This window comes from Caretta caretta, chromosome 12, assembly GCF_965140235.1.
Source record: "Caretta caretta isolate rCarCar2 chromosome 12, rCarCar1.hap1, whole genome shotgun sequence".
Taxonomy (NCBI): Eukaryota; Metazoa; Chordata; order Testudines; family Cheloniidae; genus Caretta; species Caretta caretta.
This window is the reverse complement of record NC_134217.1, coordinates 37,278,022-37,304,207: the sequence shown is the minus strand read 5'-3', so window position 1 is coordinate 37,304,207 and position 26,186 is coordinate 37,278,022. Positions and strand designations below refer to the sequence as shown.

The 26,186-nt window shown below is 54.4% G+C and overlaps 1 protein-coding gene across 4 annotated transcripts in view; it reads left to right on the top strand.

The window, feature by feature from the left end:
- Positions 1-26,186, top strand: part of GSE1 (Gse1 coiled-coil protein) — a 370,501-nt gene that overhangs the window by 332,493 nt on the left and 11,822 nt on the right. For 3 of the 4 annotated variants that reach the window (XM_048870547.2, XM_075118453.1, XM_048870549.2), the window contains 9 exons: positions 8,694-8,875; positions 10,273-10,473; positions 11,277-11,468; positions 11,574-11,884; positions 12,672-12,996; positions 17,868-18,463; positions 23,030-23,142; positions 24,434-24,704; positions 25,911-26,018. In XM_048870547.2, the coding sequence (XP_048726504.2) occupies positions 8,694-8,875; positions 10,273-10,473; positions 11,277-11,468; positions 11,574-11,884; positions 12,672-12,996; positions 17,868-18,463; positions 23,030-23,142; positions 24,434-24,704; positions 25,911-26,018 (2,299 nt within the window). The remainder of the gene's footprint in view (positions 1-8,693; positions 8,876-10,272; positions 10,474-11,276; positions 11,469-11,573; positions 11,885-12,671; positions 12,997-17,867; positions 18,464-23,029; positions 23,143-24,433; positions 24,705-25,910; positions 26,019-26,186) is intronic. The other variant, XM_048870546.2, reaches the window with a different exon arrangement.

The window sequence follows — 26,186 nt, the reverse complement described above, 5'->3', positions numbered from 1 at the left end:
CCCAGGCTTCCCTTCTGTCTCTCCCTGCCCCCCCACCCCATGCCCATGCTGCAATCTGGGTAGGAAGCGCTTGCTAAGTAAGAATCATTGTTAGCGGTTCTCCTCGCCTGTATTTTACGGCGGGTTCCCGGTGGGATTACACCACTTGGAAAGACTAATTAAAGCACAAAGAGGAGAGGGGAAGGAAAGCAAAACTCTTGGTGCTTCAAGGGACGCAGGCGCTAATCCCAGCTGAGATCCCACAAAGCAAAACCTTCTGCCAACGCTTTGGGAGGGGCAGGGCGCTCGCAGCACCACTCCCTCAGCCTTCCCCCTCCTGGCTGCCCGCTTGATTTCCCTCCCCTCCCCCAGTTGGCTGCCCCATAAGAAGTGACCTTTTTAAAATATAGGTTAACCAGGTCTGGTTTATTGTCTCGCATAGCCACGTCCCAGCCTGGCACCTGGAGATGGGGAGGTAATTGCCACATGCACAATAGGCTTTAATGTGTTAGGATGGTAAAGGAGAGAAGAGACCGTTCCTTCTCCTTCTGACCCAGCCCTGCCCTTTGCACGACTCGCTGGAGGGGACGACTGTGTGCAAATCCCATAGGGCTGCAGCCCTGCAAGCCAGTCTGCGCGGGGCAGGGTCCAGTGGGACTTTGTGCCGCTGCAGAGGTCCACATGGATCAGTGTGAAGCTTGGGCCCTTACTGGCTGCATGCCTCAGTTTCCATAGCTGTAACACGGTGGTAATTGGGGCCCCCAAGGAACTGGCAGAAGGGCAGTAGTTAATGGCTGCAAAGCGTGAGTGGGAAGATGCTGTGTCACCCTCACAGCCCCCCAGAGAGGCAGGGCAAATCCCATCCCCATTGTCCATACGGAGGGCCAGAGAGGCTGAGTGACTTGCCCCAGGTCGCACAGGCAATCTGTGTTGGAGCAGGGACTTGGACCCAGGTCTCCCCAAGTCCCAGACTGGCACACTACCTATTGGGCCACCCTTCCTCTCTGCTGGGAGAGAGGAGTGATACCGATACGTAGCACGTCTCGTCTGTAGCTCTCAATGCACTTTACAAGGGAAGGCAGGTATCCTCAAGCCCATTTCGCAGACGGGGAAACTGAGGCTCAGAGAAGTGATTTTTTTCCAGTCCTTCCAGGGTCATGCAGTGAGTCAGGAATCAATGTCACCCCTCCCCCTTCCTGCATCTGCCATGATCCCTCCTGTGGCTCCTGCTGCAGTGGCAACTGACCCAAAGGAAGATGGTTTCAGACTGAGCCATAGGGGACACATATTCTTTACAGGCCAAGGGGGTTCTGGGGGAGCAGATGAAGGTCCTGCTGCAGACAGCCAGGACCCAGCCCTCATGCTGAGATCACCTTGGACTCTGCCCCCAAGAATACTGCCTCGCCTTGGCACTGTGTCCCTTCACCTCCCTAGCTCCTTGGGTCTCGTATCGCTGCTCCAATCCCAAATCCTGAGTCTCTCCTCTCCGCAAGGCCCTCTGGCTTTGGGGGGGATATTCCTGTCTACACCCACATCCCACCAGGATCAGTGACCCACACCCTGTGCCGAGAGCCGTGGGGTGTGGGCGGGGCTCTCCCCTTTCCCCCGCTCCCTGTTGCTTCCCAGTGAGCTGCACAGTCGTGCCGGGTGAGAGCACTGGGGGCTGCCGTCGCTCTCCCCGTTGGGTCCCATTACCAGTGGGTCAGTGCGCTGTGTGGATCTGTCTGCCCCTGCTCTCAGCTGGGGGGAAGCTACAGCATAGCCCAGGGACAGCATCGCTCGGGAACCTGCCTTCTCCATTCTAGAGGCTCAGAGAGGGTAGGGGCCTCCCGAGGGGGAGAGGACACAGTCTCTAGAGGGGGAGCCAGCATCTCCATGGCCCTGGGTGGCAGTGCAGGCTGGAGGAGGGCAGGGTAAGGGCCCTTCCCCCATTCTCTGCACATCACCCCAAACGGAATGGGGGAGAGGCCGGGCCATGCCAGCGGAGACTCGGTCCTTCCCTAGACTCCTCCCTGCATTGCCACCGACTCAGAGCTCGTCTAGCCTGCTGGGTTCCCCTGTGCCATCCCCAGTGCCCTATTGTCCCTGTCCTCGCAGCCGAGTGAATACTAAGGCCTCCCCCCACCGCCCCGAGCTCCCTCCATTTCTAAGAGCCCCGGCCACTTGCAAAGCAGCCAGTGCCCCGTGAGACGGGGCCAGGGCAGATTCGCTCCAGTGATTCATTGCGCTCAATGAACCACTAATGCTGCCGGGGAGGGCTGGGAGGGAGCTGGTACTGGATTAGCAGATGATATATGGCCCTTCAGTGCCTGCACAAAGACTCAATTGAGGGTTTAATCCTCTCTTTGCGGGGCGGGAGAGATAGAGGGAAATAACTTCATAAAGTTAGAGGGGTGAGTCACTTGCATCAGCAATGCAGAAATCAGAACGGGGAGCTGAGCAGACGATCCATCAGCAGCCGCTACTCCAGGGTTACCGAGATCTCACCGGTAATGGGGAGCCTTTGAAAGGCCAGATTAAATGAAGAATAGTCTATTTTAAACCTAATAGGGCATGTCCTGCATTCTCACTGGCGGAGATCACTCGCTAATCGCCAGGGAATGACGGATTTCTTTTCCCCCCCTCTCTCCTCCTCTCCTCCCCTTTCATCGTCACAGCCACCGCTCCGAGACAGCCAATCAAACGCAGGCCACCCGGTGCCGCTCGGAGCCCTGGGGAGCTGCTGGCGCCCTGGTGAGGAGGTCCTGCCGCTGCACCCAGGTGGCAGTGCTGTGCCTGGGGGAGTGTCGCCAATCCAGGCACTGGGGAATGAGGAAGGGCTGCCCTGTTTGCCCCAGGGCAGGATGTCTCTGACTCACGTGACTCATTTGCCTTCGCTTTCCTCTCTCTGCCCCACACTGGGCTCAGGCCCTGGTAAGGCAAAGTTCCACCACTCCTCCTCCTCCTCGTCCTCTGGGAAAGAATTTCCCGGCTTGCCCCCTTTGGCTTCTCCTGCCTGAATAGGGCAACCCCACGCACTGCCAGGGTCCTTGCTAAGATGGCCTTGGTAACGGCTACAGCGGGATTACTCCTTTCATCCATCCATCCAACCAGCAGCTGTCAGCCCCTTCCGGATAGGGCATCACCTCCTATCAACCCCAGATCTACCCGGGACCATGCTCCCTTTCTGCCATAAAGGAAGAGCAGGGATGTTAGAACAGCCTGATCCCTGTTCGTGTCTCCTTTTTGGGTCCCGACCCGCAGGTTGAGAACCCTATTGATCAATCATCTATTGGTCTATCAGTCTATCTTATTCCTAAGGCAGCTGGCACCCCAGATCCTATCCCTGGGATACCCACTGTTTCCCCCTGCTCTCTGCCTGGCTGAGCCCATGCCAGGGTATGGGCTTCCCCGGCGGTGTTTGTTTCTGAATGGAGTATTGCTAAGGGTAGGCAGGGTGTACAATCTGTGTCCTTCCTCTCGGTCAGTACTTCCCGGTGATACAGAGAGGGGAGTGACGGGTTTGTTCTGCCAGGCACGATAGGCTGGGCGGGAGTTTTCCCTTCTCCCTCCCTCCCTGGCCCTGCCCCGCTGTCACCGATCCCCACGTTAGCCCCCTCTTTCAGACCCCCCAATGCACTGACCGGGTTTTGATTGAAGGAGATGGAAACCTTAGTCCTGTATTAGGAACAAAAATCATCATTGCATTATAAACGGATGAGCCGGGGGCACTTACTGCCTGGGAGGGGTGTGCCGATGGCGGCCTGTCTGCAGGGCTTGCTTTCCTGGGCCCCGCCATGCAATGCCTGATTAACCTGTGTATTTTATGGCCGTTATCAGAGGCCTGCTGGATTTATACTTGCTGTGCTGTTTCAAGCTCCATAGGCGTCTGTATCCTCCCTGGATGATTAATGGTGCCGGAGAACAAAGCTGCCTGTAAATCTAAAGGCAGGTGAAATGTGGGCCTGCTGCTAGCTCTCCTCCCTCCCACTCGCTGGCCTGCCTTATCTCAACCCCTCGTTTAATGGGAAGGGAGCTTGACACAGACACACACACCCTGTTGTGGGCCCCTTCCTGCTCATCCAGATCTGGGTCTTTCTCAGAGCGGCCCAGAGTTGCTGAGGTGTCGTCGGTGGTGTTACACTGAGGCCACCCTTTGGCTTGCGTTCTTCTCCCTGATGCCCTTGCCCCCTGCCTGCAGAAGGCAAGGGTGGCTGGTCCATATGGCCCGTCCTTTCCAGCCCTGCGGCATCTGTGTGTTTTGTTCCAATCGAGTCGCCCTGACCCCTCCCGTCCAGTCATATTATCCCAGGAACACGCCTTCTGCAGAAGGTCAGAGGTGGCCCACTGGGCGCGAAAGAGGTCGAATGTGGAGGTCTGGATGCCTACAAGGCGCAGAGAATGAACAGATGTTCCTGCTCATTAAAAATTCCCATCAATGGGTTCCATCTCTTTCAATTAATTATGGCCGATGTGTCTTCTGAAGAGATTATGAAGTCTTGAGGAGCCATCAGCTGCTTGCGGAGTGTGTGCTGTGGTGGTGTTTAGTAAATACACTTGACTGATGAAGGCAGTTCCCCCGATGGTGCGGAACAGCCTGGCCCAGTGCTGTTTAAATCTTATCCGCTGTGTGTTCCAAGATGTCACTATCTGGGGATATGAAGATGGATGGGCCACCGTAAGAAGGGCAGACTATGCAAAACAATGCTCCCTCTGTCTCCCTGGGAGATAAATTCCAGACAGGAGGAACGGCTGGCTCCTGTATCAAGCTGCCTTCTCCTGCAGGATGATGTGCGTCTGGAGTGGGGGCAGGAGAAGCTTAGAGGGCATTTTGGCACCTCCCGCATACAGGCAAGGTCCATGGTCAGCTGGATGCATGGACTGCCACCATGTTTCACAGCGCCAGGCCCATGGGAACAGGTGGGGTGCTGGTACCCACGTAGCCCTCAGCTCTGTTCCTGTTGACTTCCAAAGGAGCTGAGAGCAGCCTGCAGGGGCCCTCTTCACCTTGCAGGATCTGTGGCATTGGCTGGAATTGTCCCCGCTCGCACCCTCCACTCCCCCCACAACCAGTCCGTAGCCCTCCCTCTCACAGACCGTTCCTCCACGGGGTTTCTTTCTTTTCCCCTCCATGACTGTTGCCATCCCTGTTTTTTCTCATCACGATTAAGGAAATGAGTGGCCCATGTCCACCTCCAAGACAGGTTTGCTGGAGCGCTGAAAGCCCCGGGCTACTGTCCGTCCGGCTGCCGGTCCCGGCACCAGCTCCCTGCAGTGCATGAAGGATGTGCTGTTGGAGCCCCATGTAAGCCCTGCTGGGGAAGAGCCAGGTTTGGGGAGGGGGAAATCTGCTGCAAAACAAAGGGCTGACTGAGCAGAACTCCCCAAAACAGCAGGGTTGTTTAAGTGGAGCTGGACGAGGGGGAGGAACACAGCGATGGCCAAAGGGCCACCAAAGTAGATAGTCCAGTAGCCAATGTCAGGTGCTGCTGTGACCACATCATAGGGTCCCAAAGAGGGCAGGGCAGCCCCACCTGACGGTGTAAAAAAAATAATCTAATCCAGTTGAGAATCCCGTTACCCAATAATACATGTGGGTTACAGTCATTGTATTGTCCTTGGGTAGCCCATTGGGCTATAAACTGAGAGGTGTGTATTAGAAAATTGTCCACAGCTGCAGTAAGGCATTGCAAACAGAATGGTCTCCCTGCACAGCCCATAGCCCCTCCACCTGCAGGATAAGGAATTGGTGAGAAATCCTTAGAGCAACTGGCAGGAAAGAGGTAGGTGGGGACTCCCAAGTCTTGTCCTGCAGGGGAAGGGGTTCACTGTCTCTTGGAGTCATAGATTGCAAGGCCAGGAGGGACCCTTGTGATCATTTTGTCTGACCTCCTGTACAGCACAGGCAGGAGACCTGCCCCTAAATCATTCCTAGAGCGGAGCTTTTAGAAGAAACATCCCATCTTGGTTTTAAAATTGCCAGGGATGGGGAATCCACCACGGCCCTTGGGGAACTGGTTAAAATGTGCACCTTGTTCTCAAAAGCAGACTGTCTAGTCCTGGACAGGAAAGGGTTAACAGGACGACTTACTTAAAGGGTTGGAGAGTGCTTTGAAGAGGCTGCGCAGCAGGCTGAGTTTGTCTTGTGATCCATGGCCCCTTCAGCGGGTTAAGGCTTTCATGGCGGTGTTAACTGCTCCCTTTCCTGAGCAGGGCGGGTGCCTGGGCCCCAGCGAAAGGGCTGGCGGGGATGGCGGCTGACCTGTGTTTCGTTACGAAGCGGCTCCGGAAATGCTCAGAAGACCCAACACCGGGAGGGGCAGGGGAGGTGCTTGAACTCTGATTTTGACTTCTTTTGACCTCTCTGAGCTGCTTTTCCACCTCAGCTCCCCCCAGGGTACTGCTGCCCGCCGCCCTGCCCGCCGGCAGAGCCCTTAGGGGGGCTTTATCCCTTCCAAGGGGCCTGGGAGAGCTGGAGAGTGCTGCTTGGCTCCCTGCCAGGGGCCTGAGCAACACGTGGGCTCGGCAAAAATAACATTGCTGACATTTAATATTGCATGTTCTCGGCTGGGAGCCGCGTGGGGTCAGCACTCGGTGGCCAGGAGCCAGTGCTGGAGCGTGGCAGCCCCTCGGGAGGGGAAACAGTTCATGGAATGGGATTTCCTTCCAAATCCAAACCAGGAGTAACCCATCCAACAAGGCCTGTCAGCCAGAAAAGCCCATGAGGTGGTTAATATTTGATCACCCGACGGTGCGTTATATGGGTTGAAGGTTATACGTGTGAAGTCCCCCCGCCCCCTCCCTGGGCTTCCCGCATTGTCCACCCGGCCGGCAGGAAGCTTGTTAAGAGGACAGGTTCCGTCCTTTGGCATGGGGGCCCAGTGCGGTGCAGTAGTTAGAGCAATGGATTGACACTCAGGAGACCTGTGCTGAATTCCCAACTCTGCTGCTTGGGTGGGTTCCTCTTTGTGCCTCTCTTTCTCCTTCCATGCTTTGGCAGTTTGGAGCGTGGGCTCTTCACAGCAGGGTTTTATAGCTGCGAGGAGCCCCAATCGTGGCCCATGGCTTCAGTGTGCTAGGTGCTGTACAAACACAGAACAGAAAGATGCTCCCTGCCCCCAGGGGGTGAGGATGTTTTGTGCAGTGTCCAGCGCAGCAGAGCCGCTTCTTATTTGGATGATTTCAGTGAAAGCAGCTTTTCCCCTTCCTTTCGGTTTAAACATTCCCCCACCGGGTTTGCAACCCCCCCAGGGAAGCCCACCAATCTAGGTGCTGTCTGGCAGCTTCCAAATGCACTGGCTGTATTCTCTCTCCCTTCGCCTCTCTTCCCTCTCCCCAGGTCCTTTCCTTAGCTCTTCTGAGAGCCTGCCTGGGCTGCAGCCACTAGAGGGTGGCCCGACCGAGGCCCTGGGAGCAGGTCTGACAGTGCCGTTCGGAGGCCACAGGGCTGACCTTTGTCTTAGCTGCAGAGAGAGCAAGAGTGCCCCTGCCCAAGGGGTACTGCAGCACTGGAGGCAGTCTTATCCCCCCTGGGGGGCAGGGTTAGCCCCACAGCTCTTATACGGAAGTGGGTTCAATGCCCACCTGCCCTTACAGAGCTCCCTTTTCCTGCCAGGGGTTTCTCCCCCACCATGCCCTCTTGGGCCCCCCAAGGATTGCGTAGAACATGCAGCTTGTGGGCACTCCTTGGGCCATACAGACCGGCCTGCCCTATCCCGGCAGGAACGCCAGTTTCCTAATGCCCTCTGTCTCTGTGTGTGTGTGTGTGTGTGTGTGTGTCAGAATAGCTGGGATGGCAAGCGAGCAGCTGCCATCCCAGCTGATGCCAGCCTTACTCCAGGAATGATCAGCTGGCGGGTGTGCAAAGGAGGGCCCCGTCCGGATCGCTCCCTCCTCCTCTGGAGCTCAGACATATTGTCTTTTCAGCATGTCCGTGGGTCTGTGCTACAGTCTGCGTTCTCAGCCCAGCCGGGGTGGTAGTTACCGCCAGCTGTTTCCAAACCCTCCTAGTTTTATTTGTCTTACTTTATTTCAAACTTTGGAAACGTTTGAAAGCGAGTCTGTGTGTGTAAGTGCGTGCACATGTGCAGTCCTGAACTCCTTCCTCCGGTTGCCCTCTGACAACATTCCCATTGGGTCAGCTCCTGAAGCACTTCCATCTTCTTTTCCACACGCCGATTTTCCAAGCTGAGGGGCACTCGCAGAGTCACTTGTAAGTCAGGGGGATCTGCGTGTGCTCAGCCCTCCTGAAGATCGGGGCATGGGTGGGTTTACTGATCTCAAGCACTTCTCCCTGGATCTAGGCGCATCCCTGGCTAGTTGAAACGGATGGCTGTGCGAACAAAAATCACTGGGCTGGACTAGCAAACAGCCAGAGTGAGCCGGCCTTGGCACAGTCCCCTCCACCCTCATGCTGCCGCTCCCAAAGGACAGGGGATAAAGGCAGTCAGTGGGAGTCTTGCCTAGCCGTTCCCTGGACTACAGCCCAGGGAGCCTCCAGCGAGTCTGACTGCAGCAAGGCAAGAGCGGACAGACCCCTCCCGGAGGCCCGTTGCTGGGGATCTGAATGGAACTGTGGGCTGGTCCTCAGCAGGGAGACCCTGAGACACCCAGATGGGCAGGGAGCATTGAGCTAGCTCCTGGCCAGATGCATCTGCTTCCTTTGTGTCTGTCCTGCCCTGCAGGACAGTTTTTCCCTGACACTCAGGGTGGGGGGGTCATTTGTTTTCTTGTAGCAAGAAGCGGGATCAAGAGGCAGCAGCAGCAGCAGCAGCCGGGAGCGCCTGATTGCCGAGCCTCCACTCCCACAGGAGAAAGCCGGGGGCCCCGCTGTCCCTTCTCATCTCCTTGGGACGCCTTACTCCTTCGGGATCCCCTCCACCTCCGTCGTCCAGGATTCCCGCTTCCCACCTTTAAAGTGAGTCACGTGCCCGGGAGCAGGATCCACTGCATCAGCTTCCCACAGTGTCAGGTTCACTCGTGTGCTGCCAGCTCTGACACATCCCATATGAGAATCCCCCAGCGGGGTGGCCTTTTATTGCTCCTCAGAGCCCTTTTCCAAGCTTAGTTCCTTTGTGGCTGTTTTCTCTGGGGTTCCCCAAAGAATTCTGCATCCCTGGAGAGCAGGCTTTCCTGTAGGCGGGTGTTTGGTTCGTTTAGCTCCTGAAATAGCACAGATAGAAGTAACCGAGGAACACAGCAAGATCTGCAACCACAGGCTGGCTCCACCAGGCACCTGGCTTCTGCTGGTCCCTGGAGTGGCTTACCTAGGACAGGCTCCATTGTAATACTCGTCCTTTCCCCTCCCACCGAGTTCCACGACGTGTTCTGTGGCTTAGAAGCTCATCACAGATGTTGCCTTGAGCCATGCGGTTTTTGTGCGACACTCCCATCTGTCCCAGCTGGGGTTCTTCCAACACAAATCCAAACCACAACTCTGAATACATCTTTTTCCATGTACATTTCAAAACCTCAAACCAACCAACCCAGGAGCAGGCGACAAATTCAAACCAAAGGTGGGCCTGAGCTGCAGAGCTGAAGGCCAGGACCAGCCCCAAGTGTCTCCAAGGACTGGGGGAGCTGGGAGGCAGCTCTGGGGTTTGGGGCAGGACAACGTGTAATTAAAACAAACTGCTCTGGAAACCAGCATTCCAAACACCAATGCTGGGTGTGTCACAAGTGCTCCTTCCCAACCCAGATCTCCCGCAGCACAGACCTAAGACTCTTGCTTCCTTGAAGGAATGTATGGCAAATGTGCTGGGTTACATTTGATTGGGGAGATCTAAACCCTGGGGGGATGGTGGCTGGATGATACTCCGCTCCCTGGAATGGCCTCTGCCAGCTGAAGGTGCTGCGCTGACAGCTCTCACCAGTGGGGGCAGCATTCCACTCAGACTGCCCAACCATCCCCAGACAGATGCTAGGGCCAGGCAGCTGCCTTCCTCCCTCTGCCTGTGGCCGACTCTCACTGAGCAGCGGGTGACTGGGTGGTTGTATTCTGCTGCGTTAAGTCCGGGCAGCATGGCTTGGGGATGGCCAGGCCCCTGGAGGTAAAGTGCCCTGACAGGGGGACGCAGGTGCTGGAAGGAAGCAAGCCTGGTAGGGTACAGCTGGCACAGAGCAGATTATGGTTCTGCCTTTGCAGTGAATTTCTATGCTCAGCCACCAGCATTTCAGTAGGAGTTGCCCCTTCTTAGGGCTCTGCATTGGGAGCCCAGTCCCCTTCCCAGATCCAAGCTAATGAGGATATCCAGAGGCTTGTGAATCTCCTGGACTGGGAAGGTCACTGACTCTCCCTCCATCCCTCCCCGCCAGCAGCCTGCAGCGGCCTGTACACCATGTGGTGCCTCCCAGCGCGGTCACTGAAGATTATCTGCGGAGCTTCCGGCCCTACCACACCGCTGAGGAACTCCGCATGTCCTCCTTGCCCCCCATCAGCCTGGATCCGGCCACCGCTGCCGCTTACTACCACCCCGGCTACCTGGCCCACCACCCCTTCCCTCACCCAGCCTTCAGGTAAGTGTCAGAGGCCGGGGAGAGAGGGACTGCGAGGCGCTGGGCAGCGATTGTTTTTCTCCACGCATCCAGCCAACAGCGGCCGCTCACCAAACCTTGCGGGGGCCATGGATTGAGGCAGAGCAGTGCAATCAATTACCCTAGCGTCGGCTTTGGAAGCCGCACAGAAATAAGTACACTTTATCCACAATTGATGGTTCCCCGGGTGCTTCAGTACAATGGTAATAAGGCATTGCAGGGAGGTCATTTACCACAGCAGCGGGGATTCCTGCGGCTGGGCTGATAACTAGCTCCTTGAGTGTGACCCCTTCACGGCAGGCTTGTATCTGCTCTGCTGCTGGGAGCAGTGCCGAAACCCCTTTAATTATCCCCCTGCCAGAGAGAGAGAAAGGATCAGCACAGAGCCCAGGTCCCCCTCACGGGCAAAGGATGCTGGAAAATCTCTTTCTAAGCTGGCTGTGCTAAGCTTCTCCCCGGAGCCAGAGCGCCCGTCCTGTGCCTGTACTGTACAGTTCCTTTGGCTCTCCACAGCAGCCTTGTGGAAGGTCGGGAGAGGGGCAGTGATGGGAGCCAGACTGAACCCAACCTGGGAGAGGCCTCCAAGGAACTGCCGGACGCTGTGTAGTGGTAGAGTCAGGCTAGGACTCCCATCCCTGGGGGATTGACAAGAGCCCACCATACATGTGAAGTCACCTCTCCCACAGCAGGTGCTTTCCCTTCATAGCCACATGCTCCTGGCCTCTGCTGCCAGCTGGAGAGGGGAGCTGTGTAGCTTTTCAACCTGACCTGTTCTCTCTCTCCAGGATGGATGACTCCTACTGCCTTTCGGCCCTGCGGTCCCCCTTCTACCCGATCCCAACCCCTGGTTCGCTCCCACCTCTTCATCCTTCAGCCATGCACCTCCATCTGTCGGGAGTGAGGTACCCCACCGAGCTGCCTCACTCATCACTCTCTGCCCTTCAGTCCGAGCGGATGTCCAGTCTGACCGCGGAGAGGTAAAGGGCTCCATGTCCCGTGTCAGGTCGTGCGCAGCCCCTGGGGGCGGGAGGATGGGGAGGCCTGTGGAGATGTTAACTTGGCTGTTCTGTTGGTGATTCCAGGCTGCAGATGGATGAGGAGCTGAGGCAGCGCGAGAGGGAACGTGAGAGGGAGCGGGAGAAGGAGCGGGAGCGGGAAGCCGATCGGGAGCGGGAGAGAGAGCGGGAGAAGGAGCTCGAGCGGGAGCGCGAGAAGGAGAGGGAGCGGGAGAGAGAGCTGGAGAGACAACGAGAAAGGGCCCGAGAGAAGGAGATGAACCTGGCCAAAGCCATGGAAAGCCCATTTCTGCCGGTGGCAGAGCTGCACGGGCTGAGGAGCCACCCGGCGGAGGAACGTGTTAAACCAGCCGAGCAGCTGATGCCAAACAGACCAGGTAATTCCTCCCACACACCGCAGACCCCTGGCCTGGAGCACTCCGGGCTGGTTGGTCTCCCAGGCACAGCTGAGCCAGGCCCCACGGGTAACTTCCATGGTGCTTGACCTTCGCCTGGGCCTAATGTGAGACTCGCAGCCCTGGGAGTTTGCATTGAGTTCACCTGGAAACTCACAGCAAGATTCAGTTGGGAGTCACAAACCAGCCCGTGCTCCAGGATCTTGTCCCAACCCAAATAACTGCCGCTGGGTTCCTCTTGGTTCCTTCTGATTGCTGAGCCATTTCTGAACAGACGGGCTGCTCTTGACTACAGGATGGGGTAGGCTTGCCCCTGGCAGCTTCCCGACACTAGTGACGTACCAAAGCTTTGTCCTTCTCTAGCTCCCTCCATCCCTGAAATGCCACAGATGTGAATTTAGCCTCCTCACCCCCAGGTGAGGCAGGAAGGGGTATTAACCCCCTTCCACAGATGGTGAAACCAAGAGGGTTTGGGGATTTGCCTGAGATCCCACGGGAAGCCTGTGGCGAGGTCAAGGCTAAAGCCTAGATCTCGCAGCTGCCAGTCCTGGCTGTCACTGCACGTTAGTTGGACTCATTCGTATCTGTGTTGGGGTGCTGGGTTTCCAGCAGGGACAAGTTCTGGGGACCATTCCCATAGCTCTGCCTCATGTAATAAACACTGCACCTGGTTACCCACCGGGCCCATCTATCATCTGCAAACTGATTGGCTGGGCTGAGAGTAAATGACAGTTCTTGCTGACTGCAGTGCGTCCTCTTCCTCCTGCAGAGAAACCCAAGGAGGCGACCATCCCGACTCCTAAGCCTATCCAGCACCCCTTGCACCAGCCGCCCGCCTCCCACCATCCTGTGCCCAGCCTCATTTCCAGCCACAGCGTCTTCCCCCTCCCCGGGAGCAGCACAGCCACGGCTCTTCTCATCCAGCGCACCAACGAGGAGGAGAAGTGGCTGGCACGCCAGCGTCGGCTGCGGCAGGAGAAGGAGGACCGCCAGTCCCAGGTATCGGAGTTCCGGCAGCAAGTGCTGGAGCAGCACCTGGAGATCGGGCGGCCACCGAACCAGCCGGAAGCTGAGCAACGGCCAGAGAACCCCAGGTAAGGGCTGACTCCAGCGGTGGGATGGACAGGGACTCTCTGGAGTTCTGGAACCGGAGAAGCAGAGCAGCCAGGCCTGGCTTGTGTGATTCAGGAGGCAACCGCTGACTTGGCTGGAAGCGCTCGGCTTTGCTTGTGTCCACCTAAGAGGGCTATGTGCTGTGTCTGAGCAGCTGGGCTGCTGGCAGAGCCCCTTTCTTGTTGGGACGGGCTGGCTCGGGGGGGGGGGGGGCAATGGGTTAAAGAGTCTTTCCCCTTTAGGTCACTGGTTCCAATCTGGCCTGTGCTGGCAGTGACAGCAATTTAATATCTCCTGACAGCTGCTCAGTGACCTGCATGAGATAAGTCTGGTGACCTCAGGCCAGTTGCTAGTGACTAGGTGTAGCTAATTGCTACCCTTGCTGGCAGTATCAAATAACACAGACTGCAGGGGAAGCGAGCCACGGCACCCCCTAGGGGCAGCTCCTCCAAGATCAGGATTCAGGCACCCTGGCAGGGCAGGAGGAAGAAGCATGCGCTGCTGCTGCCCTGCCTCAGACCTGTTCTGGGGCTAAACCGAGTCCTGGGGCTGCAGGGCTGTCAGTGTGGCACCATTCACTGGCATTTACATTTAGTCCCAGTAAATACAGGGGGAAAATCTCATTGCTGTTTAATGAGAGGAAGAGTCCAGATTCTTTCCAGGTCTGAGTGCTCCATCAGCACTTCCATCTGTCAGGCGCCAGCTGAGCCCTGGGTACAGCGGGGAGTTCAATATGATAGCCTGCCTTCCTGAACAGCCAGGAATCCTGGCCAGCAGCCTGCAAGCTGCGTGCCAACCTAGCCCTACAGAGCAGCACCCCTCTCTTACCTTGCAGCGCCATGTCTGCCCTTGCCATTGGGAGCAGATGAGCAAATCAGAAGGGGTCAGTGGAGCAAGAGCAGCAAGAAAACACTCGGCCTCCTGATGTGGCTGCCCCTCTCTCTAAGCCTCAAGCCTCTCTCTAAGCCATCTCCCTGCCACCTTGGGGCTGATTGATGCTGGCTTTCTTGCTCTGTGGCTGAGCACTTAAGCGCTGCTGGCTCATCCAGTCATCTCTGCCACTGGATTCCATTGTCATTTTTGGGTATCAAGGGGATTAGCTAAACTAATCAGGTATAATAGGGAGCGGATTGCAGGGCTGCACAATGACAAAGTCTCCTTTCACTCTCCACTTCCACATTCTCATCCCTCCCCAAATCCAAGCAAGGAGCTCAAGGTCACCTCCACTACATGGACCAGAACGTGTGTGCGTGGGGGCTGGGGACTGCTTCTCCCTCCACCCCTCCCCAAGTGCAGGCTGGCTGGGTGGGGAGACTTGCATTGGAAGCGGCCACAAGGAAGTGTGTGGGTGCTAATCTGCCTTGCTCAGCAGAGGTGCTGCGTCTCCCTCGAAGAGGACTCACTCATGCTTGACAATTGAGATGTCAGTCGAGCCGGTTAACGTCCATCATGACTGAATAAGAAGCCCTGCTACCTTGCCATGTCGAATTGAATGCACATTGCTTTCCTGCCTTCTTAAAGGTCTATTAAACAAGCAGGCTGCTGTGACGGGCCAATTTCTCCAGAGCTCTGTAGCTAGCACTGGATTGATCTATACTAGACAGGCCTATAGAGCTCAGGTATGCTGGCAGGGGGGAAGCACTCTAGGTAGGAAGTGGAAGAGACTGTCTGCTGCTTGCTGTGGGTGTCTGTACCTCAGCTTTCCACAGCTTCATGGCAGCTGCGATATAAATTGTAGCACTGATCTGAACTTGATGCTTCAGTGCACGGAGGTCCGGAGCTCTGAAGTGGAAAACTGTTAAATGCACAGCTTCAGCGCATGAAATATTTATTCTGCTAACAGTTTTATTCCTTTATTGGTTACTTAAGAAGGGTTTCACGGTGTCGTTCCCTTTGCACTTCTAGAGCACTGAGTGCAATGCCCCTACCTCCTCACCTTTGTTCAGCAGAACATGGGCAGAGGCTGTATCTGGTGGTTTGTAGTTGGCTAAGAAGTAGATTTACCACCTTGGGTCCTGTGTTGTGACCCACGCAGGTAAATTGCTGTTTCTGTGTGGATTCCCACTGAACAGAGCTCCTTGCAAGTACAGCAGTGCACCCACAATGATCAAGAGGCATGATCAGAGTAAGATATATATATATATAGGGGAATTGACAACTAGGATGGGTCAAATAGCTAAACAAATAATTGGTGAATAAAAGTGCTGAGCTCAGATGGTTAAGATCCATAGGCTCGATCAGCAGGTATTTGGGAAAATGTTTGTGAATCCGAGAGTTTCACCAGTTTTAGCCAGATGTTTAAGAACCAGAAAGCCTGTCCAATCTGGGAAAGAAAATACCATATCATATGACTTAGATGACCAATAACGAACTGGGAATTGTTTGCAAACAGCCTTGAGTCACAACTTTGTTTTTAGAGTAACAGCCGTGTTAGTCTGTATTCGCAAAAAGAAAAGGAGTACTTGTGGCACCTTAGAGACTAACCAATTTATTTGAGCATGAGCTTTCGTGAGCTACAGCTCACTTCATCGGATGCATACTGTGGAAACTGCAGCAGACTTTATATATACACAGAGAATATGAAACAATACCTCCTCCCACCCCACTGTCCTGCTGGTAATAGCTTATCTAAAGTGATCATCAGGTGGGCCATTTCCAGCACAAATCCAGGTTTTCTCACCCTCCACCCCCCCACACAAATTCACTCTCCTGCTGGTGCTAGCCCATCCAAAGTGACAACTCTTTACATAATCAAGTCGGGCTATTTCCTGCACAAATCCAGGTTTTCTCACATCCCCCCCACCCCCATACACACACAAACTCACTCTCCTGCTGGTAATAGCTCATCCAAACTGACCACTCTCCAAGTTTAAATCCAAGTTAAACCAGAACATCTGGGGGGGGGGTAGGAAAAAACAAGAGGAAACAGGCTACCTTGCCTTTGTTTTTTAGGCCAATTGCTTATCAAATGCTTCTAAATAACAAAGCCATTGAGGGAGAATCCAGATCGATTTGCAAATGATTCATTAACCCAAAAAGGGGGCTAAATTCAGACTAAAGCTTAGGCATCAGAGTAACTTGATTACTGACAAACTGGTCACATGTTAAATACTCCCCAAATTATGTTGGCATTAACAGTTCTTCCCAGGTTCACTTATGCATTACCATGCAGTCTTTAATTCTGTAATCACATCCTGCAACAGCTGATAATGGAATAGGTCTATGTATTACGTGAATGCCTTCCACAGTTGTGTATTATCCACTGCAGTTAACTAAATGACCACTAGATGTCATGCCAGTCGCATTCAGAGGCAGTCTGAAGGCCCTTTATCTGGTTATCAAGACTTGAAGATGTAGTCTAGCAGGGAATAGTTCTTCTGTCCCAGAGTTAAATGCCTTCATAATCTGAATACGTCTTTTCCTGCTGCCATCTCTTGGCTATATCCCTGGAAGGCCCAAGACGTGTCTTAGGGCTTGGCTACACTTGCAAGTTAGAGCGCATTAAATCAGCCTCGGGCACCCTAACTCCAGAGGTGTCCACACTGGCAAGGCACTTAGAGCGCCTGGATTCCGTGGCTGGAGTGCCCCTGGTAATCCACCTCCTTGAGAAGCATGAAACACCAGTGTGTCAGTGTGGACAGCATGTTGCATTACTGTGCTGTGATTGGCCTCCGGAAATGTCCCATAATCCCTTGAAGTCAAGTGGCCACCCTGGTCATTGTTTTGAACTCGGCTGCAGGCATGAGGATATCCCCTTTCAAAGCTCCCTTTTGGACAGCAGGCATGCTTATCTGCCCGGACAGAAAGCAAACCATTACTATGGAATGCTGCTGCAGAGACAGGTGTTTGCATGTGTGTGTGTGAGAGAGGGGGGGGGGGGGGGCAGGGGGCTGATGAGGTTTCCCCCTTCCCCCGTCTGAACTCACAAGACAGCATGCTGACACACTCTCTGCTCCCCAAAACATAGTCTCTCCCCCCACATACACACAACACACTCCCTGTCACATTCCACCCCCCCATTTCAAAAGCACTCTGCAGCCACTTGCACACTGGGATAGCTACCACAATGCACTGCTCTCTGTGGCGTTGCAAGAGCTCCTAAGTGGCCACTCCACTGCACTTGCAGCTGAGAGTGTGAAGACACTGCAGCGCTTCCCTGCTGCTGTCTCGGAGGGCTGGTTTAACTCCTGGTGCTCTACATCTGCAAGTGTACTCACAGCCTTAGTTCTTAAAGGTCACTTGGTGTGGTTTTCTCACCTGGAGAAATCACACCACTCTAAAGAGCTCTTAAGGCTGCATTTATCAAAAGTTGAGGGTGCAAATGTGCCCATTGTTCCCACTGGGCGGTGTGCCAACTGGGTGACCATGCCTACAGATGCATCAAATGGGCAATGCAATCACCCCGTGTGGCTGTACTGGTGTGGCAGCTGCTTGTGTAGATTAGGTGAGGAATTGCACATGCATTGATGATCTGGCCCTTAAAACCAAAACAAAAGCTGAATGTTTCTGGTAAAGTTCAGAAGGAAATGAGCGTGAAGCTCTCCTGTTGCTGGTGTTGCATAGGAGCCCCCACTGCTGGTGTCAGGGGGCCCTGAAATGTACTTGCTCACATAGACCGTTTACTGAATGTGAGCCTCTCTCCCCCGGAGCAATGTGAAAGGATGCCGATGAGCAGCATGGGTGCAGCTTCCTTTTGCGAGGTCTGCTTCGGGTGACCTTGGCAGGGCACGACTGCTATGCACTCCTTTTAGCAGGCATCTATTCAAGTGTCCCCCAGTGGCACAAAAATTGTTGCTTCTATGATCCTGCTGATGCCTCCCTCTTACTTATTGTGGGTCTCTTCTTTCTGCAGATCTGGACCAAACCGCCATGAGCCAAGTGGTCGAGACCAACCACAGCACTTTGGAGGGCCCCCTCCGCTCATCTCTCCCAAACCTCAACATCATCCAGTGCCCACCTCACTCTGGAACCCAGTGTCCTTGCTGGAGAACAACATGGAGCCGCGCAGAATCCAGGAGAATCACTCTCTCCATGCCCACCCTGCCCAGTATGAGCCCAGCCGACAAGCCATCCCTTTGGTGAAGGTGGAACGAGTATGCTGCCCCGAGAAGCTGGATGAAGGGGCCAGGAAGAGAGAGGCACTGGACAAATACCAGCCTGCCAGGGAGCCTGGGGCGTCAGAACATGGTGGGTTCTCCCATGGGCCCTTCCTGGCAGAACTGGAAAAGTCCACACAGAGCATCCTTAACCAACAGAGGGCCTCGCTCTCCCAGACGGGGCAGTTTGCTGAGGTCAGCCTGCCCAGCAAGCCTAGCTCACCTTACTGGCACCCGCTGCCCAGGGCCCACGACCCCATGTACGTTTACGACGAGTTCCTGCAGCAACACCGTAAACTAGTCAGCAAACTGGACCTGGAGGAGCGGAGGCGGAGAGAAGCCAGGGAGAAAGGTGAGTGCGTGAATTGAGGAGTCCCTTCCGTAGCGCTGAACATGACATCTTACTGAGGGCCTGTCTACACAGGATGCTACTGCGCTGCAAGTGAGGGCGTGACTCTACAGCACACAGCTCGCCGTGCCGTAACACCCTGCGCTACAGTGCACAAGCAGGCCGGGAGAGAGCTTTGACTTGCTGCACTTTGCAGACGGTAGTAGCCAAAGTGCACTCCTGGATGGGAGAGTCAAACCCTGGCTTGTCGAGCAGTAACGTCCTATGCAGACAAGCTCTGAGAACAGAAACAAACTGAAGCAGTGCTAAAGGGCTATAGCAGGGGTCGGCAACCTATGGCACGTGTACCGATTTTTAATGGCACGCTGCTGCCTGCCGGGTCTCAGCTGCCGGCCCTGCTCAGCCCGCTGTCGAGCCCAGGCCGGCAGCGGGCTGAGCAGGGCCGGCAGCCAGGACTCCGGCAGGCAGCAGCGTGCCATTAAAAATCCTGCCCACCCCGGCCCACTCTTCTCCGCCCCCCACGGGGGCAGGGTGAAGAAGCTTGGCCCTGCCGGCTGCTGCTGCAGGGCAAGCAAGCTCCCCCCTCCCCCACCTCTTCCCCCAGGGTGCTGAGTTCCTGCCCCTCCTCCTCTCCCTCCCTGCCACTGATGAGCTGATGGCCCTTGCACAGGAGGGGGAGAAGGGGAGCCGCAGCCCGCTCACTGCTCCAGGGAGGAGGTGGAGAAGAGGTAGGGAACGGGGGTGGAATCAGGGTATATGCCCTCCAGCCCCCTGTGCTGAGCCGCTCTGGGCAGGGGGCTGGGAGTACCCCCACGACCCCAGCCCTCTGCCCTGACCCCTGCACACCCCAGTCCCCTGCCCTGACTCCAGCCCCCCCATACATACCCAGCCCCCCCATGCCCTGACTCCTGCACCCCCCTGACATGTCCCCAGCCCTCTGCCCTGACTCCTGCACCCCCACACATACCCAGCCCCCCCATGCCCTGACTTTTGCACCCCCCACATTCCCACCCCCACCCTGAGCACCAAACGGGAGCTCCTGCACCCCCTCCCCCCCATTCCCACCTGCACCCTCGCACCAAATGGGAGCTGCCCAGGTAAGCACTCCATACCCAAACCTCCTGCCCCAACTCTGAGCCCCCTCCCTCATTCTAGCTCCTGGCCAGACCCTACACCCCAACCCCCAGCCTGCTCTTTCACCCCCAGCCCTGTGCTCAGTGCACTCCCACCCTCAGCTCAGTGCAGAGAGAGAGGAAGAGAATGGGTTAGAACCAGGGAGAAGGTAGGTACCCACTCTATGTGGGAAGGGCCAGGATCTCAGACTGGCAGCGGGCTGAGCGGGGCCGGCAGCAGGGACCCTGGCTGGCAGGAGCCGGCGGACGGAACCCCAGACCGGCAGCGGGCTGAGTGGCAGCGGCCTGAGCCACTGCCAGTTTGGGGTCCCAGCCGCCAGCCCCGCTCAGCCTGCTGCTGGTCTGGGGTTCTGGCTGCCAGCCCCTTGCCAGCCGGGGTCCCGGTCACAGATCCCGCTCAGCCTGCTGCTGGCCTAGGTGAACGGAACCCCAGGCTAGCAGTGGGCTGAGCAGGCCGGTGGTGTGAGATCAGCATTTTAATTTAATTTTAAATGAAGCTTCTTAAACATTTTGAAAACCTTGTTTACTTTACATACGACAATAATTTAGTTATATAATATATAGACCTATCGAGGGAGACCTTCTAAAAAACGTTAAAATGTATTACTGGCACACAAAACCTTAAATTAAAGTGAATAAATGAAGACTTGGCACTCCACTTCTGAAAGGTTGCCGACCCCTGGGCTATAGCTTTGAGCAGGGGGAACTGGATGGATCAGATAATTGGAAACGAACTGCAGAGCCCTTAACCTCTAGGGCAGAGGCTCAAACCCAGCTGAGGCCAGCAGGGGATGAAAGTTGTGACCATCTGAGCCTGGGTGAAATTATTCAGGATGGGGATGTCTTAGTCCAATTCCTGTTGAACAAGTCTCTGTCTCTCTCACTCACCCACTACTGTGGCTGGCTCTCACTGGCACTCCTGTCTGTGTCCATGTAAAAGACAAAGATTAAATGGGCCGTGTTCCTCTGAGACAGGGGCCAAATGCATTGGCCGGGCAGCACTGCCATTGGCCCTGCTCTGGAGATGAAGAGAGGACAGGAGTTTTCAGCGCTGTGAATCCTGCTCCGAACACAGTAAAGCAGCAGCAACATTGTCGCTTCCGTGGGGGGGGAGAGCGTGAGTGCATGTATTGTCCAAGACAATTAAATAAGGACAGTAACACCTTTGATTTTGAACAAGCGCTGGTAGTGGGGTCATGTGTCTCCCGGGGAGTTAATTGACACCTCTGCCGAGCAGACGGACCACACTGCTGTCCCCATTGCCTATGCAAATCACGCTGAAAGCCAAATCAGAGCAGCTCTGTAAATCCTCCGCTGCAGACATGCCCAATTAATAAATGATGAACTGAGGCTAATAAGATGGCTTTAAATATTAATAGGACTGTACAAGCAGGGATAGGAACAACAGAGGTAGGAGATGGCTTTGCGGTGGGGAAAGAGGGATTTGGGGCATGGGAGCTACACAGTCATTCTCAACTGAGGCTTGGGGCTACAACTGTTTCCGGGCTGCTGATCTCTCTGCTGCTGACACATGCTGTGTCTCAGATGGTGGCTCTTGTCTCGCCGGCATGCTGCAGTTCTCTTCTATTCCCTTTTGGCACCACACGTTCTGTTATTTCTGCTTTGCACTTGGCCCACCTCCTGCCTCTGCCCATTAACTCTTTGGAGCCAGTGGAAGCAGTTGACGGCACAACAGGCTGCTATGCTGCCGTGCACGTGAGCCTTGTCGGCTGCACCGTTGGGTACTGTGCCAAGGTGGCACGCTGGTCACTCCTGCAGTGCACAGATGCTTCTGCCATAAAAGTGAGACACACCACTCCACCCCCTCCCTGCAGAAGTCTCCCTTGTAGTTCATGGCTTCCATGTACCCAGGAGGCTGTTCAACAGGGCTTGAACTCTTCACTGGCCTGGCTGGGCATATCCGAGAAGCTGCTTTCTTGTGACAGGCAGGGAGCAGTTACAGATCTGCAAGGTTGCAGATGTTTAATCTGAACAACTGTAGATGCTGCAGACCCAGTGTGTTGCAAATTCTACACGTGACTCCGAATGCTTGAGGGAGGGGCATGGGCTATCAGCCACACGAGTGGGGAGCTGGCACTTGCAGAGCTTTGAATCTCATCTCACACTGGGGAAGGCCATTGGCTTCAGGGGAGCTCCTCCTCATATGCAGGGATTCTGATCTCATCTGCAGATCAAAATCAGCTCCCAGTGTATTGCTCAAGTGTGGGGTGTCAGTTTAGTTTGAGTTCCTCTCTCGGCAGGGAATAATCGTGAAAGATCAGCTAATATGATCACACACACACAAGCCTGTCTAAGTACACAAACATACATGCCTATTCTGAATGTTCAGTTACCAATGTTCAGTTACCATTTTGCAAATGACCAGTGCAAAATCATCATAGTTGCAGATGCACTTGGCTGTAATAAATTGTCTCTAATCATGAATCCCCCTCCAATAGGATTATTTGTAACATCAAACTACTGAGCAGCCTCAGACAGCTGCATTTATATGAAAAACTAACCCATCAACAGCCTGTCAGGGAAATTATTTCTTCTTCTCCCACTCCAAAACCAAAAGGACCAAGCCGCAGGATCGACAAGCCCTGAACCAATGGCGGTCTGAGAACTCCCAATTCTCTGCTCATCAAGACTAGAAATGGGAGCATTATCCCATTGGGAAGGAGACTTCCCAGCTTTCCATTGGGACCCACAGCACATTCTGCTAGCCTGTGACAAGTCCCAAGATTTCAGCCATTTATGTGCTATTATTCCGGAGAGAAAAGCCATTTTTGTGATGAACTTGTAGAGGTTTATTAGTGATAATTCCCCCCTTTTGCCTCCAAATCTTGGCCACTTGCCCTCCTGGTACTAAAAGCAGCTGCACTTCCCAGGTGGAGGCTTATGAATAAAGGACCAGCGATAGCTTTAAAGCCTCTTTCAAACATTTTGAAAACAGGCTTTCTGTGAGACGTTTGTCATGTAGAGAATATATTCCCCATGCATCATAGATGCATCCCAAACTCCTGCCAGCCACCCCTGCACCCCATGTTTATCCAGGTACATGCACACACACACTAGACTGTTCTTTTCCCTGTGTAATGGGCCTGGGGAAACGGACTGAAATGCACTTGCAGGCATATTGCACGGCATGGCCTTCAGCCCCCTGAGGGTACAGCCAGCCGCTTCAGTAAATTACGCAGCAGGCTGAAAACAGTTCCTGCAGGGAGCCCTTTGTCCAGGCACAAGCCCTTAGATCTGGGCAATTCTTCCAGGCCTCCTTGCTGAGCCCTCCCAGCATGTCACTTGGCTGGGATTCATCGCAAGCCACCCAAGTCTGAGTTGATGGAGCTCTGGCGGGTTCTCTCAAGTGCGGGGGAGGGAGCTGTCTGTCCCGCCTCTTGGCCTCACCATTCCACTTTGCATCTCTCACGCACAGGCTACTACTATGACCTGGATGACTCCTACGATGAGAGTGATGAGGAGGAAGTGAGAGCCCATCTCCGGTGTGTTGCTGAGCAGCCCCCGCTGAAGCTGGATACTTCCTCAGAGGTATGCCAGCTGTTTGATCCTGCTGAGGTTACTCTTGAGGCTTTGTGGTCAGTCCTAAGGCTGAGGTGCCCTGAGCCAGCTCAGATTCAATGTGGTCACTGAGCATTATGAGGCAGAGCAGCCTAGGATACAGCCACGGTATGTTTCTTGCCAGGAGTACCATTGAGGACACTGTGGCTTTGCTCTGTATAGATTCTCAAACCTTTTCCACTGCAGAGGTAAATAAGTAGCAGCAGCAGGAGGCAAGCCGCAACCAAGGGTCACAGTGAAAGGATGGAAGGGGTGTTTTCAGACAAGAAAGGAGGCTGGGCAAGGTGGAAAGATACAGTGAGGGTGTTTCGGAGAGTTGATGCAGAGGAGAGACTGAGCTTTTCTCAGCTCAGAAAAGGGGCTGTAGGCTCATCATCCTCTGACTGCCTCACTGTACCCGAGGCTTAGCCATGGCTTGCTTAGCCCATTGCCAGCCTTTGGAAGAGAGCCTCTATTAATATGTAGCCCACTGCACTAATCATCTTCCCAGCATTTCACCAACATTAACTAACCTGTGTGAGACAGGGGAATGAGGATTTATTACCCCATCGGGCAGATGGAGAAACTGAGGTAGGGAGGTAAAGTGACTTGCTCGGGGCCACAGAGAGAGAGAGAGTGCCCAAGCCATAACCTTCCCTTACCCGTAGTCTGTTTGTGTCTTCAGATTGCAAGTCATTCGAGGCGGGGTTGTCTCTTTTCTGTGTCTGTATAGCACCTAACACAATGGGGCCTCAATCCCGACTGGGGGGCCTCGGGTGCTACCATACTATAAATATTTAAAAACAACAACAGGAAAAGAGGTGCTCGGAAGTCTGCTTTCCAGTCCCACGTCTGGACCGCTAGCCTGCAGCTCTCTGATCTGAACAAGCACAACGGTGCACTTTCCATGCTCCCTGTTGACAGGCTAATTCAAGCTAAATTGTCTTCAGCATTTAGGTTGGCCACCAATTCTGTTCCCTTTCCGGATGGCTTATACATCTGTGGTTTGGGAGGAAGTGAACAGCTCATTCTCTGTTTAAAAGACACTGGGTTTCCCATGCCACTGATTTTAGTATTATGGATTCCTTTCCAGACTGCGTAAGCATCCCCAGAGAAGCAGTGTGGTGCACATGGAATTATACCCCCATAAACCTATCTAGACAGAGAGAAATATATGACAGGGAAACATGACAGCAGGGTTTTTCATTGTTCAGCTGAAGAAAAGTCCCACTGAGCTTTGAAACTACTTATTTTTGTGGCTTTTCCCATTGCCAAACTCCAGAAATTGGAGTTCCTGCAGCTTTTTGGCCTGACCACCCAGCAGCAGAAGGAGGAGCTGCTGACTCAGAAGAGGAGGAAGAGGCGGAGGATGCTGAGGGAGAGGAGTCCATCTCCTCCCATGGTCCAGAATAAACGTCGGACGCCCTCACCGCGGCTGCCGCTCTCTACGCGCTACAGCCCTGATGAAATGAACAACAGCCCCAACTTCGAGGAGAAGAAGAGGTTCCTGACCATCTTCAACCTGACTCACATCAGCGCAGAGAAAAGGAAAGGTACGGCTTGATCCCTGCAGGCCAGTGGGTGAGGGGGGATGTGGAGTGTTGGATTCTGCAGATGAGGCTCTAGTTACATATATGGCCCCATCACTATGGTATGAGGAAAGGAGAGGGAGCTCACAAAGCTGGTGGCCATGGGCTTTAGAGCAGCACTAGGAGAAATGTCTCGATTCCATGAACTTCTGTGTCACAACATGGTGATGGCCTTTTGCCCTGTGATGACATGTTGCCTCATGGTGCTATGACTTCCCCCCTAAGAGATGAGCAAGTAAAGTACCACCTCCGGTCCCCAACCCCACTCCCTACACATAGCACCCCCTAAGGTTTGAATTTCAGAAGTGCTGAGCACCCCCAGTTCCATTAGTCAGGGGGTGCTGCAGGTTCTCAGCACCCCTGCAAGGCGGGTCCTGAACTTCCTGTTCAAGTGTCACTAGTCTGAGTTGAAGATGCCCACTTAACTCTTGATTTCAAGGTTTTCACTCTGCTGCAGGCTGGTTGGATCTGCTTTGCTTCTCCGGTAGATCCAGCCTCCCCTGTTCCTGATCTGTACTTTGGTTGTGGTGAGCAAAATGAGGGCATTTTCCACTGCCCAGGACGAAACCCTTTGGTGCTGGGGAGTGCCCCAGCTCGTGTGATAAAAATGGGCATCCAAAGGAATGTTTATCCAGTCGTGAGCCTGAACACATGAATGCCATCTCTCCCAGGACATGGCATGCAATCCGTCAGCAGCCTGGTGGGAATCTGCACAGTGCTGCAAGACAGTAGCACGGCTCCACTGGCCAGGCAGCCACCCCCTACCCGGAGCCAACACAAAGGGCCGTTCGTGTCCTGTTGTTCAACAGGTTTCGATAGATCAGTTAAGCTGATGCAGGAAGCATCCCTTACCCCATGCTCACCACCACCCGGATTATGGATAGTGCCGTATGCTGCTGGGTGGGCACAAGCAGTTAAGCAAAATGCCCACTGCAGGCTCTGATTTGTAGCAACTGCAAATTCAGTTGATGTTCCTTTGCTGCCTTTGTGCCCAGTGCTGGCCAGGTGCCATGTTCATGTCTGTGTGCTATAACTCCAATGAGACTAATTTCCCATGTATGCACTTGCAAAGCCGAAAGTTGCCCTGTGCTGTCTGCTTGTGGCATCTTCCTACTTATCTCTGCTCCAGTGGGCAAAGGCTGCACTAAATCTCAGCTTCCCATCCTGCAGATAAAGAGAAACTGGTGGAAATGCTCCATGCTATGAAGCAGAAAAGTGTGACAGCAACAGTGGTGGTGAAAAGCTCCCCGCGGGACAGTCCCAGTCTCGCCTCAGCTGGTAAGTAGCAGGGCAGAGAAGCTGATGGAGGGAGACGAGGGGGATGGAGCGGATGGACAGACCGCCATGGTGTTCCTGAGAATTGGATCATAGGGACTAAAAAGTGTACCTAGTGGGCCTGATAATCCTCATACTTTGACTGGTTTTATTTCGATGTCAGTGAAATTA